The following is a 21,856-nucleotide window of genomic DNA, read 5'->3' as shown; positions in this document are numbered from 1 at the left end:
CCGCAGTATACACCGTGATATTCACCTCAGCCTAAGGCCCAATTTTTCTGCCTCTGTTTAACAGGGGCGTTTAAGTACAATTTTTGATGCAATGCTTTGCAGCAGGGCTAATTCCTGCAATAAAACTAGAGTATATGGAAGAGGTTGCAGTGTGGTGGCACCAGCAGCAGTGCCTAAGGCCCAATTTTTCTGCCCCTGTTTAACAGGGACATGTAATTACAATTCTTGATATAATATTTCACAGGAGGGCCCCTTCCTGTGCCCACCCAGAGTAACGGTGAGGACTTATAGTGTAGTGGCACCAGCACCACAACCACCAAAGGTAAATTTTTCTACCACTGTTCAACAATGGCATGTAATTACAATTCTTTTTTTTTTTTTTTTTTTTTTTTATGTATAATAAATTTTTATTGAAAATTTCCAAGAAATCTTACATAAAGCAAGACATAGAATAAAACAAAACAATACAGACAAAACTACCGTGTCATACACTGTGTAATAGAAGCAAACATATCATTAACAATACATGTAAATTAGAAAACTATCCAGTGGTGAATCGATGGACAAAATAGAGCCTGGATATATACGTCAACTATTCCTCTGCCCCGCGGCCACCCCATCTGGGAACAAGCTGTAGCCGGGGGGGGGGAGGAACAGGATTGTGTCAAGCGATTCAACATAAGAGAATGTAGTGCCAGCTGAGGTCAACTTTTATGGTAACCAATGAAATCCTTTAGACAAAAAGTAAAGGCCAGTATTATTCTCACATTAATGTGAGCTCCGAACTAGTCAAGTCATGCCTATCAATAGTGTGGAGAATGTACTAAAAGAAAGAAAAAAAAGTGGTTATAACTGCATGCGCATTGTGTAAACAGTTGTATCAATATGTGGTAGACTTTTTAAAGACTTTATTATACCAAATGGACCAAAGAGACCACTCTTTTTGTTTTGATCTAAGATAGCCTTTGCTGGATGCATATATACATTCATATATGCTATGTAATTGGGTAGTAGCTATGACTTCTGAACAGGAAGGGCTCTGTTTGGAGCGCCAACTGCGTGTTAGAGTTAGTTTAGCCGCTAGAAGGATATGTGTGAGTATGCCTCTGAGCGGATAGGGGAATTTATCAATACCTATATTCAATAGCGCAAGTTCCGGAGAGGGAGTAATCTTAACATGAGTTACTTCTTGGATGAGGTTGAAAACTGCCGACCAAAATTGATTTAGCAATCTACACGACCAAAGGATGTGTAGGAGTGAGCCATGGGTTCCACAATCTCTCCAACATAAAGGGGACTTAGTGGAGTCAATTATATGTAGGACATGTGGGGTCACGTACCATCTAAAAGCAATCTTGAAGGACAATTCCCACAAGTTGGCTGCTTTAGTAACCTTGTAAGTAGCATTTAAGGCCTCTACCCACTGCTCTTCTGAGAATTGAGTCCCTATTTCCGTTTCCCATTTAATCTGGGGACGGGTCTTATTAAAAATTGTCTTATTTTGAAGCGCTTGGTAAAAGATTGATATACCATGAACATGGAGGGTGTCACTGAACCAAAATTTTGAGAGATGGGAAGGCACCACTTGAAAGATATTAGGCGAGTGAAGTAGGCAATGTGTTATTCTAAGGTATTGGTAGTATTCCTTTTTTGGGAGATTGAACTCCTTTTGAAGCGTAGGAAAAGGTTTCAATGCTTCGTCTGCATATAGATCAGAGATTAGGGTTATCTCGTGTTGTATCCATGTTGAGATATTAATATCAGGGGTCAGTAGAGGAATCACAGTTATAGGGATGGGAATTGGGGTCAAGGAGCCATGGCACGATGTTTTAAAGATCAAATGATGGAAGGCCTTCCTAGAGGCCAAAATGGTAGGTGATAGGTGGGGATCTACCTGGCGTTGGTGAAGTGTGCTGAGAATCCATCCATGTAGATTCCCACCGGGGACTTGTAGGTTCTCTAAACGACTCCATATATTATGAGGATGTGGTTTAAACCATGCTTTCAACTGTGTGAGGAGTGTGGCTGTGTAATAATCTCTTAAGTCGGGGAGGCCAAGTCCTCCAGCTGTTTTATGTTTGATCAATTTGTCGTGGGAGCATCGCGCTTTCTTCCCCTGCCAAACAAAGTGGTTTACAACCCTTTGTAGTTTTCGAAAATAATAATTGGGTATGGGAATAGGAATAGTGCGGAAAAGATACAGTAGCTGTGGTAGCTTCATCATCTTGAAAGATGCCAACCTACCCATCCAGGAGAGTGTTAGTTTGGCAAATTCGAGATAATTCTAGAGGAAGGGATTGGAGATAGGGAACAAAATTTTCCTGAAACAAAGAATTAGGGTTAGCCGTGAGTTGTATACCAAGGTATTTTATAGATTTCTCAGCCCATAGAAAAGGGAAACGTTCAGAGATGGCCTTTTGAGTCGCTGTGGGAATATGAAGACCCAGGATGTGTGACTTGGATTCGTTAATTTTGTAATATGAGATAGAACTAAACTCTTGTAGGGTATCGCTTACCGCTGTTAAAGAAGCTTGTGGATCTGATAACATGAGAATCACGTCATCCGCAAACAGGTTAATTTTATGTTCGTCTGTGCCAATTTTTATTCCTACTATGTTGGATTGGGATCGAATCTTCTGGGCTAACGGTTCCATAAGGAGGTTGAATATTAACGGGGAAAGGGGGCAGCCTTGTCGGGTCCCATTAGTTGTAAGAAAAGTGGAGGAGAGCATTGCAGAGCTATAGACTTGGGCTGAGGGTTTGGAGTAGAGAGCCATTATAGCGGAGAGAATATGACCTTGAAAACCAAATTTTTGCAATGTCAGATGGAGATATGACCAATGAATTCTATCAAATGCCTTCTCTGCATCTAGCGCTAGAAGCAGAGAAGGCACTCGATGTTTGTTAGTGTGGTGAATGATATTAATTAAATGTCTGGTGGCGTCCGCTGTTTGCCTCCCCTTTGTGAACCCTGATTGGTCCGGGTGAATTAAAGTTGGAAGTATATCAATAATTCTGTTCGCTATTATTTTGGCATAAAGTTTCAAATCATGATTTAGCAGAGATATGGGGCAGAAATTTTGGGGTGAAGAGGCTTCTTTACCTGGTTTAGGTAATGTGATAATTAAGGCTTTCAACATATCATCAGGGAAAGAAGAAGAGAGTGCAGCCGCATTGAACACCGATGTCAAAGGATCCGTTAAAATGGTTGTGAAATGTTTGAAGTATTCGGCAACAAAACCGTCAGGACCCGGAGCCTTGTTGTTGGGAAGCAATTTAATAGCTCTAGCAATTTCTTGGGCGGTGAATGGGGAGTTTAAAGTGTCAAGTTGAGAAGAGGATATTGTAGGGAGGTTGATGGATTGTAGGAAGGTTGTTATATCAGAGGTCGAGGGATGCTTGGTATGTGGGTCATTTTTTAGGCTATACAAAGAACCATAGTAATCACTGAATGCATTAGCAATCTCACGGGGGTTTATTAATTTTTCTTTAGTGACCGGGTGGTACAGGAAAGGGATGGACGTTTTAGAACGCGCCCCTTTAATTTGTTTAGCAAGAAGTTTCCCAGCTTTATTGCCAGTGGCATAAAGGGTAGATTGAAAACGTTTGTGGGAGATTTCGAATTGTTCCAATAACATGGAACGAAGTTCTAAACGGAGTTGGCCCAATTTAGTTTTAAAGCAGTCGGATGCTTTTTGTTTATTTAAAGTATCCAGCTCTTTGATTTCTTTTAGGAGGTTATCAATGCGGTGCGATCTCTCCTTCTTAGCCCTAGAACTTTGTTGGATAAAAATCCCCCGCATATAAGCCTTGTGGGCTTCCCAAAGCGTCGCTGGGTGAGAAACAGAGTCCTTGTTAGTTGCAAAGAATAGTTCTAGATGGTCCTTTATAATTGTACCGTAGGGATCTTTCTGAAGCACATTGGTGTTCATCCTCCAGAGGAAGGTCGGAGATAGATGTGGTGAGTTTGTCAGGGTGATACTCACTGGTGAATGGTCTGACCACGTGATCGGATGGATATCTGAGGCAGAGATTTTTTTGAAGAGTCCATTGGTCGGTTAGGAATAGGTCTATTCTGGAGTATGAATTATGACACGGTGAGAAGTAAGTGAAATCTCGCTCTGATGCATGTTGGCATCTCCAGATGTCTTGTAACTGAAATTCTTGTAAGAGAGGGCCCAGGGAAAGATTACGGCGTCTAGAGGGGACAGAAGAGTCCAAATCTGAGTCTGGAATTAAGTTAAAATCGCCACACCAGAGGAGAGTGCCCTTTTGCACGTTGTCTATTTTCCTTTTGAGCTTCCTCAGAAATTAGATTTGGTGGACGTTGGGTGCATAGACGTTCACAATGGTAAACAAGGCCTTGTTCAGAGAACATACTAAGATGATGTAGCGACCGTTGTCATCTAGTACTTGATGGTGCAGTTCAAAGGTTAAGGACGAATTAATTGCCGTTAGCACCCCTCTTTTCTTCGAGTTGGTACTTGCTGTAAAGATATGCGGGTATTGATTATTGGAGCATTTCGGTGGTGCAGCCTTGGAGAAGTGCGTCTCCTGTACGCATAAGATGTCACAGTGAGATTCTTTAGCCAATTTCCAAAGAGACGACCGTTTTACCGGGTGATTAAGACCGTTCGCGTTGATGGATAGAAATTTGATAGACATTTTGATTGTCTATTCTGCAAAGGCCCCAGAGACAGCTAGTTACTTTATTGGACGAGGTAGAGATCAGTAAAAACCTCTATAGAAGCTGTAGAGCAGAGAACTAATCCAGCGGAAGTTGTACACTAGATCAAACCAATAAGTATATGCGACAGTGATGACACAAACTAAAAACAGTGCCAAAATTAGGTAACAAGAGAAAAAAAAAAAAAAAAGAAAAAAAAATATAAAAAAGAGTTAATCAATCAACGCCAGAATAAGCGTAACGGAACTTTGTGCCAAGTGGCCGAACAGATGGCCTCGTTGGAAAGTGACTTGCACTTACTTGGCAATAACGTGGGGAAAAAGTTCAAGTGGCCTGAATAGAGCCATGTGAGAATCCGGGATATAAATGATGCATTGATTGGACCTCGTTCAGCGACTGGATGGGTGGTGAGGGCGCTGAGTTGGGTGAGCCTCCGAGTGTGGGATAGAATGCCTGTGAGTTTCCATCGGTGTGGTTGCGGTATCAGGGATTATGCCCCATGAGCGCAGATAGTTTAGTCCTTCCGTCAGGTTGGAGGCTGTAACTTTAGCCCCATTGTAGGTTATCAAGAGCTTAGCAGGATTTATCCATTTGTAAGGAAGATTATGGTTCCTCAGAGCTTTTGTAACCGTATTCAGCTCTCTACGCAGCTGAAGCGTATATTGTGACAGGTCAGCAAATATTTGTAGGTGCGAATACGGATCGGGTAAAGATTTCTCGTTTCTAGCAATTTGCACTATCTGCTCCTTGACATGGTAAAAATGAATACGTAAGATCACGTCACGTGGAACGGAGTCAGGTAGGGATGGTGGTTTCGGCAAACGGTGGATACGGTCTATCACCATTTCCATATTTTTCAAATTGGGTAGTAGTGTTTTGAAAAGCCCTTTAGCATAGGCTGATAGATCTTGGGGTTGCACCGTTTCCGCTATTCCTCTAATTTTTAGATTGTTGCGACGAGATCTATCTTCGAGATCTGCCAATTTGCGTTTAATCCAAGCGTGATCTTCTAGGTTAACCTCATGTGCGTCAACAAGATCATTCACGGTCGATGCGAATCCCCCCAATCCGTTTTCAATATGTGATACTCTAGTAGATACGGAGGCTATATCAGCATGCAGGCGTTGCATAATTGATACCATATCCGTTTGCATAGAATTTCTGAGGGTGGATAACATATCCTTAAGTGTGGTATCAAGAATAGGCTGGTTGTTGGTAGGGAAGCTAGCAAAAGGATCAATGGCATTGCAGGGGTTAATAGACTGTATAGTGTTCAGGCTCACCTCAGGTGCTACTGGGTCCTCTGAGTCCAGCCTCATTCTAGCCTTTGCAGGGCTACCGGTCAATGGAGTGCCTGGATAAGAGGCAGGGAGGCTCTGTGCAGTGCTAGTGAGCTCCATGAGACCCTCCTCTAGCTCACTGGTCTGATGGCTCTGTAACGCTGAAAGCTGTGAGGGGAGACCTGCAGACGCTGCAGCCGCGGCACCATCTTGGATTTTTCCGGCGGCCGGCTGGTGTAAATAGGCCGTTATTTTTTGTGGATGGCGGTATCCCTTCCGTTTAGAGGACATACTGCCACGCTGCAGGGATATCCCAAGAGTTCCCCTGTGAAGTTTTCGTGTGAAAACGAGGTCTCAATGCGCTGTGGTAAGTCGCTAATCCCGGGTGTCTCTCAGCCCTCAGTGAAAGACGTCCATGCCGCTCGGAAGTTGGCCACGCCCCACAGTTTATCATGTAATTACAATTCTTGATATAATCGTTCACAGCAGGGCGCTCCAGCGCCCACCAAGAGTCACTTTGAGGGCTTACAATGTTGTGGCAAAACCAACACCTTGTTCCGCCATTTCTGCAGAGCATATAGGGCAGGCCCCTACTTTCAAACATCCAACTTACAAACATCAGACAGCAGCAAGTGAGATGAAAAAAGATGGACGACAAAACAAATTCTACAGGGGTGATAACCCTTCCCTATGTTTTCCAAAAAGCTTAAAAATAGTTTTTTTTGACTGGAGCTACACTTTAAAAATGTACCAGTTGAAAATTACAAACAGATTCAACTTAACACAACAAACCTACACAGTCCCTGTCTTGTTTGCACCGCCTGTATACTGCTGTTCTGAGTATATAGGGCCTGGGGGCCACACGCATTTCCTTTTTTTAATATGGGTACAGGGTTCCCCTTAATATGCGTACAAGACCCAAATAGGCTGGTAATGGGCAGGGAGGGCTACCCATGCCATTTTTCTCAATGATTTTCAACCATATTGCAGGAACCAGATATAACATTAAAACCCGCAAGCAGTTTTAAATGGTGTTATTTCCGTTTAATGTCATTTTGTGCAGGGACTGTTCTAAACACGGGAAACACGTGGCACTTCACAGGCATACTACAGACACCCCCCCAGGCACCATATTTAAAGGAATATTTCACTTTTTTTTTTTCACTTTAATCGTCATTAAAATCAGTGCTCCCGCCAAAACGGCCGTTTTTAAAACTTTTTTTTGCATTGACCCATGTCCCCTGAGGCAGGAGTCAGGTCCCCAAACCCTTTTTAGGACAGTATCTTGCATATTAGCCGTTAAAATTAGCACTTTCCATTTCGAACGTTCGAGTCCCATAGACTTCAATGGGGTTCTAACGTTCGTTTCGAACGCGGGGTCCGTTCGAAAGTTCTGGTGCGAACCGAACCGGGGGTGTTCGGCTCATCCCTACCAGGGACACCCTCCCGGCAAATTAAGTCCACGCTGTAGCCGTCTTTCGGGCTATAGCGTGGACAGAAAGTGGTTAAAGCTGAGCTGCATGCAAGCAGCAGTATGTATACACACACTATATTACCAAAAGTATTGGGACACCTGCCTTTACACGCACATGAACTTTAATGGCATCCCAGTCTTAGTCCGTAGTGTTCAATATTGACCTGGCCCACCCTATAACAGTGTCAACTCATCTGGGAAGGCTGTCCACAAGGTTTAGGAGTGTGTCTATGGGAATGTATGACCATTCTTCCAGAAATGCATTTGTGAGGCACTGATGTTGGACAAGAAGGCCTGGCTCATAGACTCCACTCTAATTCATCCCAAAGGTGTTCTAGCGGGTTGAGATCAGGACTCTGTACAGGCCAGTCAAGTCCCTCCACCTGAAACTCACTCATCCATGTCTTTTTGGACCTTGCTTTGTGCACTGGTGCCAAGTCATAATGAAACAGGAAGGGGCAACCTCCAAACTGTTCCCACAAAGTTGGAAGCATGGAATTTTCTAAAATGTCTTGGTATGCTGATGCCTTACAAGTTACCTTCACTTGAGCCAAGGGGCTAAGCCCAACCCCTGAAAAACAACCCCACACCATAATCCCCCCTCCACCAAATGATTTGGAGCAGTACACAAAGCAAATTTCATAAAGACATGGATGAGCGAGTTTGGGGTGGAGGAACTTCACTGGACTGCAGAGAGTCCTGACCTCAACCCGATAGAACACCTTTGTGACATAGGTGTGCACAGCCTATTGCATTAGGTTGTGAACCCCAAATGTATTAACCACTTGACCACCGGGCATTTAAACCCCCTTACTAACCAGACCAATTTTCAGCCTTCGGTGCTCTCACACTTTGAATAACAATTACTCAGTCATGCAACACTGTACCTATTTGAAATTGTTGTCCTTTTTTCACACATATAGAGCTTTCTTTTGGTGGTATTTAATCACCGCTGGGTTTTTTTTTTTTGCGCTATAAATCAAAAAAGACTGAAAATTTGTTTAAAAAAAATTCTTAGTTTCTGTTAAAATGTATTCCAGAGTATTGGCGAGTATTGGCGAGTATTGGCAGAGTTTTGGCAGAGTATTGCAGAGTATTGCAGAGAATTTCAGTGTTGCAGAGTATTGGCAGAGTATTGCACAGTGTTGCAGAGTATTGGCAGAGTATTGGCAGAGTATTGTACAGTGTTGCAGAATATTGGAAGAGTATTGCACAGTATTGGCAGAGTATTGCACAGTATGGGGAGAGTATTGGCACTGAGCAGCGCTGTGGGCACTACACATCCAGCCCACAGCGCTGCTGCCATCTCCCCCCTCCCCCCCACACTTTACCGATCATTTGACGGAGCAATCACATGGTACCAGCAGCTGTTTACCGTGATCCATGATGCGCTGGGTCTTCCGGACACGGATATATGCGGCAGCGCACCCCAGGGGGGGCGTGAGAGCAACATTCTGGGAGAACTCCCATGGACGTCCACCCAGAAAAACACGACCTCGCTGCAGCCGTCTTTCGGCTATGGGGCGGTCGGCAAGTGGTTAAAACATGAACAGTGTTAGTAGGCAGTGGAATTTTCTGTATGGCAGAGGTTGATGTCAGTAGAGCAGTGGCCAGTGTAAGTAGTTTTTTATTTCTACTATTTTATAATTTTTTTACAATTTTTTAGAAGTCCTATTGGGGGGCTTTGGTGAAATTTCAACAGGGGGAATTTGTGCCGCACAGGGTGATCAGGGTGTGCCCAGGCATACCCCCTGCACACACCTATGCTTTGGGATGAATTAGAAGGGAGACTGAGAGGACTTCTGCCCATCTCCCTTGCAACACTATTCAGTAAATGATCCCTTCTCCAGCATAGCTCCAAGGGGTATCTTTCCCTAAAGCTTATGGGCTATAGCAAATGCTGGGCCCTAGCACAAGTTTCAGTTTCCCATATACTCAGGTTTCCTCCTAAGGAAAGCCTAAGGGAAGAGAGAGCTTTTGACCAGACCCTTCCAAATATTTATACCTGACTTCTTCCACGGGTAGGTATAATTAAACCCCAAGTTTAGGATAAACCTACAGAATCCTGAAAAATACATTTCAGCTCAGCTGGCTAAAGCCCATAGTACACTCAATTTAACCAGCCTATAGCAGGGAAGCTACAAAGATATAGAGAAATAAGAGGCCAAAATCTCTATCCTTTAGTGGTAGTGGTAGTGGTAGTTAGAATGGCTATTACTTAGCACATGTACTATGTAATTTTTTGTTTTTTTTTTGGTTGTTTTTTTTATGTCCCTGAGCATAATAAATAGTCTTTACAAAATCAATGTGATTTCCAACATTATTATTTCATTTATAACAATGTTGATAGGAGAAACATATTTAAAATTATAACTTTGCAGTATAAATGATGTTATTTTCATAAATCCAGAACTTATTGAATTTTTTTTTACAAAGACTGTACATTTGATGTCAAATAAATTATAAATAAATTATTCTGCATTTGAACAAAAAAAAAAAGTGCAGAGTAAATGCATGTATGCTGAGCAGGTGCATAACTTATATTATTTAGTAAATCATTCCCGTGATGAGATTTGACAGTTCCCTAAATGAAGAAGTAGTGCACTTCAACAGTATTGCATGCCAACCCAATCCATTGTATTACTGTGTGCATACAGCATAGGCAATCTCCAGACCTGGTGACAGCTGCCTTGCTGTAAATCTAAGCTAAAATTCACTCCATCTCTATATTAGTTTAGAATGTACTGTAGATGAATTTATGCAAGTTGTTGTGTAAGATTGACTTACTGTTTTCTAAGTTGATAGTAAAATCTCCTTTGGGATTGGTATGTTTCATAATTTCCCCAGAATGTCTAAAACAAAGAAAACAAATACAAGATTCAGACTGCGTAATAAAATACATTATATTATAACAAATGTTAAAGTGAACCTAAACTCAAAACCGTGAAGATTTGCAATCTTATGGGAAATCTCTAGAAATGTTAATTGCACATAAGCAGTACACTGAAAAATTGACCTTTTGTCTTGAATTGCTCCGAAAATTACAGTGCACTTATTGTGCCTAAACATTCCCGTGCTCATGGCCTAATAGTTGTATTTCTGCAATGTGAGATTCCAGTGTACTGCTGCCTCTAGCTGCTAGTCTCATCGGATTTGGAGTGAGATTTGGTAAAGTCACTATTGTGATGCTCAGGGCTTTTTTTCTAAAAGAATAGGTGCTGGAACACAAACGCGATTCTCCCTTTACCCAACCACAACAGAGGGAGAGCATGCCACATCAGATGGTGGATGTGGCCAGTGGGGTATTGGTAAATACACAAAGTGCAAAGCTTAGGAGTGCCCCATGTACAGAGTGCAACGTTTAGGAGTGTGCTACATATAGAATGCAGAATTCAGGAGTCTGCCATGTACAGAGTGCAGGGTTGAGGAGTGAGCTACATACAGAGTGCAGGGTTCAGGGATGTGCTATGTCCAGAGTGCAGAGTTCAGGAGTTTTCTATGTAAAAAGTGCAGAGTTTAGGTTTGTGCTAGGTACAGAGTGCAGGGTTTACGAGTGTGCTATATATATAGAGTGCAGAGTTTAGGAGTGTGCTACATACAGAGATACAGAGTACATGGTTCAGGAGTACACTATGTACAGAGTGCAGTGTTTAGGAGTACACTGTGTACAGATTGCAGGGCTCAGGAGTGCATGGTGCAGGGTTGAGGAGTGTGCAAAGTTGAAGAAAAGGGTCAAAAATGGTTTGTCCCTCAAATTCTCTCCCCAGTACAGAAACTCTGCCCACCAATAACCTCTCCCTCTGCTGCCAGGAAACAACAGGTGATACTAGTGACTTGTCCTTTGCCCTCTGCTTGCCTTTAAATTAAAAAAAATCTACAATTTTGACTCCCTCCGTCTTGAAACACCACAACTGTGTGAGTATCCATAGTTGAAGCAGCATCCATTCTTGCACTACCAGGTGCACACTTGCTCAGGGGCAATGAGGTTGAACTTGTTCATGTGCTTTACTACATGCCATTACCCTGTAATTAATATATGGCCCCCACAGCATGAGAAGATCTCTATAGTCAAAGTGTAAGTACATAAATGCTAGTTTACAAACACAGCTTCACAAACTATGTCAGCACAATAGCAATGAAGACCCAACTCTTGGTCCTGGCAGGTAGGGCAGCAGTTTGAAACCTTTTATTATTAGTTACTCAAATTACTAATATAGCACCCTCTAGTGATTTACTTGCTAGGTTAGATTTTTCTATAGAGTAAAAAAATCATGTTGAGGACAGTTAGCACTAGAACTATTTCTACATTGTAGGGGCCCAGGGTCCCTGCTCGCAAAAGGTGATTCACTAAGGCTTGGCTGAGTTAGTGTCAGGTCCAACCATATGGTGCAGCAAGTGAGGTGCTGGAGGAGTAATGGTCTGCAGCAAGTGAAGTGCTGGAGGAGTAAGGGAAAGAGGTCTTAAGCAGGAGTGTATATAGTAGTCCCAAACAAGTTATACTGAATCTTTGTAGGCATCCCATAATTTGCCATTTTCCATCCAAATTCAATCTCAATAAAAAAACAAAAAACAAAAACAAAGCTTATGGACTGTTCTATGTCTCTGAGTGCCTGAGAGATGGATGTCAGGCTAGGCAAGGGTGAACCACAATATTTAGCAGCCCCTACAGGGGTTTGGCAAAACTAGCATGATGTATGGATGGCTTCTGGCAGCCCTGCCAACTCTAGACAATACCTGTGTTGACTATGCAGCAACCCAGCCCTGAATAACAAGCCCTAAGCCATTAAAGTGGATGTAAACCCCGAAAAATGTTTTTTTTTTTTTAATGTCATAATGTAGAGTATACGATTTCCTATCATTTGAGCCCAGTCTTGCCACAAAGTTAATCCAGCTCTGAGCAATCCTCTTTTATTGTTCTGTGAGATAAATCTTGACAAACAGAGAAAAACTTTGACAAATCCCCCCCCTTACTGTGAGTGACAGGTGATTTACATATCTCGTGCACTAGCTTTAGAGACATGCATTTTTTTTTTATTCCACCCCCCCCCCCCCACTCCTTTCTTCTGCTGCTCTGCCAGGATTGGATGCTCCCCACCTCAGCATAATTGGGCATGCTGAAGTCATGTGGTTACTTTCCTGTCTTTTCACTGGATGTTAGAGATCATAGCAGAAGTTTAGTGTAAAAAATACACAGGAGAAAATGCATATTGACAAGGGGAGTGTAGAGGTGAGCGGGGAGTCTACTGACATCACGACTTCACCCACTGAGCTCCAGACAGCAGACCCACCCACAGAATCTGCAGTTTTTTCGGGTCTCATAACAGACAGAGGGGAGACATTTGACAGGTAAAGATACATGCAGGAGGCATGTATATCCTTCTAGATAACCCCTATGGCAGTAGTTTAGAAAGGATGACGTTGGGCTTACATCCACTTTAAATATCAGTTTTGGTTGAAAATCTTCTTCACTCACCTGCTGTAGGATGTACTACTGGCAGAAACCGGTAAATCTGGAACAGGTCTGTTTCTTAATATGAATGATCGAGTTGGAACTTTCTTTGTTTTTGTTTTATGTACTTCACCCACATCCCTTGTTCCATATAAATCATTTTCAACCATGGATCCTTGGAACTCAAAAAAACTAGAGCTCTCCGAGTCGTTTTTTTCCCTGAAATCCAGTGTTGCGTCATATTCAGATATTTTGGATTGTTCAGGACACATGTCCTGGTCCTCATCCTTGGAGTCGGTAGAAACACCTTCACCAACTTTCATATAATCTGTTAAATAATCTGTGCAGTCTTTGTTGGATTCATTAGGTAGGGCATTAGCCAGTACGCTGGTCTTAAACAAGCTCTGTTCAGGTAGCAGCACGTTGTCATGTTCTAATAATCTGTCCTGACTTGTCTTCACTGTATCAACAGTGTCATCCTCGGGAGTCCAATATTGTTCCATTAATTCTTGTATCTTTTTAAGAATCCTTTTCCGATGCCCAGTAAGCGATATTCCCATTGTTTGAAGTCTTTCATGATTTAACTGCGTACAGTCTGATATTGTTCTGTAGCCTGCTGTCTGAAAAAGCGGATGATAAATCTCTAAATGGATATCAGTTAGCATCTGGTCAACATCGTATTTATTGTTGGTTGTCATTATGAACTTCTAAAACATCATGCATTGTCAGTAGACAAAGGCAGATGTGTTTTCTGCGAGTCTTCAGTACCTGGAAAATAAAAACATAAATGTGTACTTATAAACATTCATATACAGTGAATAAAAGAATAAAGAGATAAACAAGTAAGTTAATCATTCTTACGCAGCTGGAAACATGTTCAAAGAATAAAGCCTATTTTATGCATGCTTGAAAATAAAACATTAGAGAGAATTTACAATGTGAATAGAAACTCTTGCAGACCCTTGTAAACATTAGCAAGACCTTAGCTCTTTAGATATATCAATTTGCAGGAGCTGGTACTGCATGTAAAATCGGTAAATATGCTTCCTAGTCTTTTGCAAAGGCAAGAACCAGCAGGAGGTGGAAACCACTGCAGAGATTTTAGGATAATAGAATATTCCAATGTAATACCAAATTCTCAAATTTATGTGTGCCATTTATTTTCTTAAAGTGTAACTTCACCCATAACAACTTGATAACAAATAATATTCTTTAGCAAGGAACATACATTCCACATTAATAATTATGATACCAAAATGAGTGTGTGCTGTAAATTGCCTCCAGCATTGCTTCTGTTTCTTCATGCTGGAGGCTGCCATTTTGAACAGCAGTAAATTATAAAGCGAAAACTGAGGACTGGTGTCCTCCACCAAACTGTCAAACCATCAAATGACTGGTGTCATAACTGATCACTTGTTCAGCACCATGGCAGTTTCAGAGCAAACAGGAGCCAGCTACCTTGTCTGTAAAGGATAGGGGGATTTAATTCCACTTTACAGCTGTCAGCAGATCTGCCTTGGTTGGGTTATTTTTCCCTTTTGTGCTGTGGCACAGGACTGCTTGCTTCAGATTTCCTATGCTGTTTTACAGGAGGTTGTTCTCTCTGCCTGATGCTTGTACTGCTGAGTCCGGAGCTGTTGTATTTTCTGCTAATTTCCGGTGTCTGTTGGTATAGCAGCAGAGCTGTTTTAAATCATGCCGGTTTATGCCGTAGCTTCACCCCACTGAGGAAGTTCTGGTGAACATAACACGTACGGGGGGGGGGGAGCTATGTTCAGACGACGCCACCCGCTGCCATCCTAAGATATTACACAGTGCGCTGTCCTGGGTTATGTGCCTGTTTTTAGTGATATCATGTGAATAGAAATCTTCGTTTCAATAAAGCATTGGAATAATTTAATGGAGAACACTTATGCCGTGTACACAAGACCGGACTTTTCGACAGCAAAGGTCCCCGGACAATTAGATCATGTGCGGGCTTCATCAGACCTTTTCTGTCTAAAAATCAGACAGCCTTTAGATTTAGAACATGTTTCAAATCTTTCCGACGGACTCAAGTCCAGTCGAAAAATCCATTCGGCTGTATGCTAGTCCGACGGACGAAAACCAATGCTAGGGCAGCTATTGGCTACTGGCTATGAAATTCCCTATTCTAGTCTGGTCGTATGTCATCACGTTTGAATCCGTCGGACATTGGGGTGATTGTGTGTGGCCAAGTCTGTTCATTTGGAAAGTCCGTCGGAACTCCGCTGAAAAGTCCATTGGGAAGACTGTCGGACCTAGACTGCCGGAAAGTCCGGTCGTGTGTACACGGCATTAGATCTCTTTTTTATTGGTATGGTCCTGGTATATTGTATTGGAGAATCAGAATTACCAGTTTCTGCTGTACTTTGCCCTTGCGAGGGAACTGCACTTGTGACCGCCTGTTAACTCAGGGGTCAATTACCTGAGGTGAGTGAAGCGAGTATTTTGGAGGTGGAGGGACTGTCACTTCATATGTGTGTTCCTGAATTCCTTTTCAACACGTGGAAACTTTCTGCCCACTTTAAGGTGGAACTTTAGTCAGAAAACGAAGTCAAGCTAGATCACTTCAAGCTGTATATGTAAAACATTAAAAATAAGTGCCTATACTGTTTGAAATCCAGTAATGCCCCATACACACTAGTGGATTTTGCGTCGGAAAAAACTTGGATGTTTTTTTTTTACGATAGCATTCCGCTCAAGGTTGGCTTGCATACACGCGGTCACACATACGTTTTCTGCACTTTCGACCGTCAAGAACGCGGTGACGTACAACACTATGACGAGCCGAGAAAACAAAGTTCAATGCTTCCGAGCATGCGTCAAATTGTTTCTGAGCACGTATAGGAATTTTGCGTGTCAGAATTTGTACAGACGAGCAAAATTTCCGTTCAAAATTTTTTCCGAGCGAAAAATAGAGGACCTGCTCTCAATCTTTTCAAATATAGTATGCTGCGCTATCAAAAATGAAATCTAAATAGTAAGATATAGTATGCTATAAAGCCACAGCAAATAAAATTATATTACTGTACTGCATAAATGCACGCAATATTGCTAATAATAAAGTGACAATGTGCATTCACGTGAAAAATATTGTAAATATACCATCCATATGTTAAAATACAAAAGCAATCTTTACAAAGACCTTGCTGTTTAGGCTTAGTCAATGCACGCATTAGAACCACTAAGTGGTTCAGCAGTGTATCCGGAATCCTGGGTTGGCCTCACTTACAGTATGTCTCAGTGTGTCAATGGTATCCCACTTGTGCCTCGGTATATTAAGAGAGAGGAGGACTTCATAGTGCAGTATGTAAAATAATTTATTTATAAAACACAATAAAATCCCACACAGGGTACTCACAATAACATGGCGCGTCAGGGCGCCACTCTAATGCCACGTACACACGAACGAACTTTCCAGCAGACTTGGTCTGGCAGACCAAAATCTGTCAGACAATTCGATCTTGTGTGGGCTCCAGCAGACTTTTTTTTTGCAAAAGTCCGGCGGACTTAGAAATAAAACATGTTTCAAATCTATCCGACGGACAAAAAATTGGGAAAACCATTCGTCTGTGTGCTAGTCCGACGGACCAAATACGACGCAAGGGCAGCTATTGGCTATTGGCTATTGAACTTCCTTGTTTAGTTCCGTTATCATGTCATCACGTTCAAAACAAATGGACTTTCGAACGGACTTAGTCCGGTCATGTGTGGCCAAGTCTGTTTCGTTCAGGAAGTCCGTCAGACCTCCGCCGAAAGTCCGTCGGTAAGGCTGTTGGACCTAGGGCGTCAAAGTCCAGTCGTGTGTGCACGGCATAAAACAGCGTGAATCAGCGGGATACAATGGCCAATAAACGGGTGGTGTACTGATTGTTCTCAGCAGGTTCACTGCCTAGAGTTCCGTCCTGTTGATACAAGGGATTTTCCGTATCTTCCTCAGGGGGCAACCTTTGGCTGGCTGGAATTCTGCCAGCAAAACTCCGATGGAGCATACACACGGTCAGAATTTCTGACCAAAAGCTCACGTCTGACTTTTTCTGCCAGAAATTCTGATCATGTGTATGGGGCTTTGCTCAGTTGCTCTCTGTTTACTGCTGTCCATGGGTTCTGGGCTTCAGCAAAATTACAGCCACTGGCTAGAAGAAAAAGGAACAATGCTGGAGGCAATTTACAACACATACTAATTTTGGTAGCAGATTTATTAATATGGAATGCATAATGTTACAATCTTTTTATCAAGTTGTAATGGGTAAAGTTCCACTTTAAAGAGGAACAAAATCCATCAATTTATGGTTTAAAAAAAAACACGTATATTCCTGGCAAGCCAGGAATGCTAACTGTCACAATGTTTGTGCTTTCAACCACACTGTCAAACCATGAAATGGCTGGTGTCATAACTGATCACATGTGCAGTATCATGCCAGATGGAGGTTGCAAATAAAACATAGACTAAGATGGCAGCTTCCTTGGCTGAAAAGAATAGGAGGGTTTCACTTTAAAGTCATTTAATATCCTCATTTACAACAGTAGATACTTACCTTTCTTTTGCTCCTCAATTAATAGCTTACACAGGGCTGAGGAGATGACCCACCCTATGGACAATTCTGGACAATCACAATTGTATCAGCACTGTCACTTCCTGTGAGTCACATGTTTATCCATCCCTAGAAGGACCCAATTCTTTTTTAATTCCCAGATGGTTAACTGAGCAGCAGGGGGGAAAAAATATGACTTCATGCTCCTGGGATTCTGATTTCATCATCAAGGGACTAGGCTCAGACTGGGACAAAAAATAGGCTCGGGCATTTTAGACTGATCATGGTAACTGGCCCCTTCCCCACTCTCCATCCTGATGTATTCTCTGGGAGAGGGGAGGGGGAAACCGGCAGCGCTGCTGGGGGACCGGGAAAGAGCATGGGGGGCCAGAGAGCACAGGGAGGAAGTTAGAGATAATGGGGTGGGGCAGAGAGCAAAGGGGGGCTGGAGAGCATGGGAGGGAGGCAGAGAGCACAGGGGGAAGCGGGGAGCACAGGGAGAAGTGGAGAACACAGGGGGGTAGGTGGAGAGCACAGGGGAGAGGTGGAGAACACGGGGGGACCAGAGAACACAGTGTGGGGTGGAGAAAACAGGGGTGGCAGAGAGCATAAGGACTGGAGCCCAGGGAGGAGGCTGGAGAGCACTGGGGAGGGGTCAGAGAGCATGGGGAAGGTGGAGAGATCTGGGGTGACCGGAGAGATTACAGGGGGGAGATGGAGAGAACAGGGGGTGGGGGCTGGAGAACACTTGGGGGTCTGAGAGCATGGAGGATCAGAGAACACGGGGGGATGTCAGAGCACTGGAGGGAAGCAGAGAGTATGGGAGAAGAGGCAAAGAGCACAGGGGAAGGTGGAGAGCACAGGGGAGAGGCGTCAAGCACAGGGGGGATGTCGGAGAGCACGGGGGGGTGGAGAGCATAGGAGGATGTCAGGGAGCAGAGGGGGATGTTGGAGAGCACAGAGGGTTGTCGAAGAGTGCATGGGAGAGGCGGAGAGCACAGGGGGATGTTGTAGAGCACAGGGGAAAGGCAACGAGCACAGAAGGGAATGTCAGGGAGCAGAGGGAGATGTTAGAGAGCACAGGGGGGTGTTAATGAGCACGGGGGAGGGGCGGACAGCACAGGGGGAGGTGGAGAGCACAGGGGTAAGGCGACAAGCACAGGGGAGAAGCAACGAGCATGGGGGGGCTAGAGAGCACATGGGACATCAGAGAGCACTGGGGGATGTCAGAGAGCACTGGGGGGCTGGAGAACACAGGAGGATGTCTGAGAGCACAGGGGGATGTGGGAGAGCACAGGAGAATGTTGGAGACATTGAAGACATTTTTGTTGAAGAGGATACTCAAAATCTGTTTAAAGAGGAAACTGCTCAGAAGTAAAACAAAACGTGAAAAAAATTAGTTGCCAACACTTTTAGATCTTGACACAAAATCCTACATATATTTTTATTAAAAAAATGTAGTGCTCAAAAGAAAGCTATAAACAAATTATACAAACAATATTCAAATAAGATCAAAAGTAAAAGAAAAAGTGTCCATCCAAATAAATGGAAAAGAACAAACAGGAGGTAAAAAACAGCGTGAAAAGGGCATTTATAGTTCTAATATGTGATAAATCCACACAAAGAGAAATTCCTATTCGGAAATTGCCAACAAATTAGTAGTGAATCTTCCAAAATAAGTTCATTTTAAAATGAATGGAGTGAAAATGAGACACCTTCACTGCAAACAGGTGCTCTAGTGGATAGATACACCTTACCAGAATGTTTGACCACCTTTAACAGACGGTCACACAAGCTTTGTGTATATTCCATGTGACAAGACAAGGGGGTCATCAGACCCCCTCCAGACTCCTTCCTCATCACACTACACTTCTCCCAGCAAGCCATCACAAAAGCTTGTGATTACACACTAGCACACTCCAACTTCGACCCCTTGGGGAACGCACAGAAACAAGGAACAGATCAGGTCACGTGACGCCTCAAGTCAACCCAACAATTTCTCCATCTAATACATTGAGGACGTGGAAGTTGACGCGCAACACGAGGAAGGAGTCTGGAGGCTTATGTACTGTTACAACATAATGCTTGTTTACGGCATTTGTTTTGTGAGTAGTTTTATTCATTTGTAATAAATCAGCTTTTACTAAATACTACACTATGAGAGTCCTTTATATCTCCTTTTGACCGGAATGGATTTCTTGTGAGTCACTACATGGAGAGCTTTCCAGCAGAAAGTCTGATGGTCGCCTTGTGTTGTCACATGGAATATACACAAAGCTTGTAGGTGGTCAAATAAGATGCATATATTGACTAGAGCACGTATTTGCGGTGTAGGTGACTCATTTTCACTCCCTTAATTTTGAAATTAACTTATTTTGGAAGATTCACTACAAATTTGCTGTGAATTTCTTACTAGTTCATATTAAGCTAAATATACTTTTTTAACGGCTTTTTTTACTTCCGCTTGTTCTTTCCGTTTGTTTGGTTGGACACTTATTCTTTTACTTATGATCTTATTTGTATTTTGTTTTTTATAATTTGTTTATACTTGTCTTTTGAGTGCTACACTTTTTTTATGAAGATGCCCAAAATCCGACTTGTATCTTAGTGCAGACTTCTGGGAAAATCACACACACACAAAATTACATTTCTGGGTTGCATTCTGTACACCAACTGAACAGAACACCTCCAGGTAGCCTTAGGTTACTTTCACACTGAGTCACTCAGTGCACTGGTGGTAAATATTTAGTATATTTAGCAGCTCTTTACCGCCATTTTAGCGGCGCTGAACGACACTGAGCGGCGCTGATTTTTAACCCCCGCTAGCGGCCGAAAAAAGGGTTGAAATCACCCGCAAGGCCCCGCTGCAGTGGCGCTTTGCAGGTGGGTTTGGAGCACTGCCCCATTGTTTTCAATGGGAAGGGGCGCTTTAGGATCGGTAAATACAGCGCTCCAAAGATGCGGCTTGCAGGACTTTTTTGACTGTCCTGCAAGCTCACTGCTCCAGTGTGAAAGCCCTCAGGGCTTTCACACTGGAGTGCACTGAGCGGCTCTTTCACGGCGCTTTGCGGGTGCTATTTTTAGCACTTAAGCGCCTGCAAAGCTCCTCAGTGTGAAAGGGGCCTTATTGTATTTCATTTTACAGATAATTGCAGTGATTGAGAAAGAAAAGCTCATTCTTAAAACATTTAATTACAATAAGACTTGAGTCGCAGTTGTATTTGCTACAATGTATTATTTTTTTCTATTTGCTAGTTTTTGCCCACCAAGTGGAATTACTCTTTAACCGCTTGCCGACCAGCTGCCGCAGTTTAACTGCCACAGAATGGCATGGCTGGGCAAAACAATGTTACCTTAAGTTTCTTCGCCTTTTGACCACTAGGGGCACGCGTGCCCAGAGCCAATACAGATGCCTGCCGGGAACGATGACCGCCAGGCTCCCGTGATAGCTTGTGACAGAGCGAGAACTGGGATCTGTGTGTGTAAACACACAGATCCCGGTTCTTTCAGGAGAGAGGATACAGATCGTTTGTTCATACTGTGTATGAACAACGATCTCTCTCTCTCCTCCTAGACAGACCCATCCTCCCACAGTTAGAAACACACATAGGGGACACAATTAACCCCTTGATCACCCCCTAGTGTTAACCCCTTCCCTGCCAGTGACATTTACACAGTAATTAGTGCATTTTTATAGCAATGATTGCTGTATAATTGTCAGTGGTTTCAAAAATGTGTCAGAAGTGTCTGATGTGTCCACCATAATGTCACAGTCTCGATAAAAATTGCAGATCGCAGCCATCTAGTAAAAAAATAAATAATAAAAATGCCATAAATCTATGCCCTATTTTGTAGATGCTATAACTTTTGCACAAACCAATCAATATACGTCAACTGTGATTTTTTTTTTTACCAAACATATGTAGAAGAATACATAGTGGCCTAAACTGAGGAAAAAAAAATGTAGGATATTTATTATAGCAAAAAGTAAAAGATATTGTGTTTTTTTTAAAATTGTGATTCGTCTTGCTTATAGCGCAAAAAATAAAAACTGCAGAGGCGATCCAATACCACCAAAAGAAAGCTCTATTTATGGGAAAAAAAGGACGTACATTTTGTTTGGGTACAGCGTCACACGACTGCGCAATTGTCAGTTAAAACGACGCAGTGCCCTATTGCAAAAAATGGCCTGGTCATTGAGCAGCCAAATCTTCAGTGCTTTTTTATTCCATAACATTTAAAAACAGTTGCTGACAGTAATGGGTTAAAAGAACAAGCATCTCAGCTTACATGAAGTGTTTATCCCCTCAAAGGTTTGAAGTCTATTTTTTGGTGACCAACCTTGATCAGGTAACTGTTCACCGTAAATTTTCAGACAGCACTGTAGAAACACTAATGAACCACTAGATA

The 21,856-nt window shown here is 42.7% G+C and overlaps 1 protein-coding gene across 3 annotated transcripts in view; it reads right to left on the bottom strand.

Moving 5' to 3' along the window:
* Window positions 1-21,856, bottom strand: part of ARAP2 (ArfGAP with RhoGAP domain, ankyrin repeat and PH domain 2) — a 609,403-nt gene that overhangs the window by 576,138 nt on the left and 11,409 nt on the right. For all 3 annotated transcript variants that reach the window (XR_013272356.1, XM_077477663.1, XM_077477664.1), the window contains exons 2-3: window positions 12,915-13,658; window positions 10,229-10,293 (exon numbers count right to left, since the gene is read on the bottom strand). Coding sequence is in view for 2 of the 3 variants with exons in the window: in XM_077477663.1 (XP_077333789.1) it covers window positions 10,229-10,293; window positions 12,915-13,588 (739 nt within the window). In the remaining variant the exon portion in view is untranslated. The remainder of the gene's footprint in view (window positions 1-10,228; window positions 10,294-12,914; window positions 13,659-21,856) is intronic.

The sequence above is a fragment of the Lithobates pipiens genome, unplaced genomic scaffold (assembly GCF_037356315.1).
Source record: "Lithobates pipiens isolate NorthernLeopardFrog02 unplaced genomic scaffold, aLitPip1_a1.2 Scaffold_13, whole genome shotgun sequence".
Classification (NCBI taxonomy): domain Eukaryota; kingdom Metazoa; phylum Chordata; class Amphibia; order Anura; family Ranidae; genus Lithobates; species Lithobates pipiens.
The sequence above is the reverse complement of the archived record's forward strand: the minus strand, read 5'-3'. Positions and strand labels throughout refer to the sequence as shown.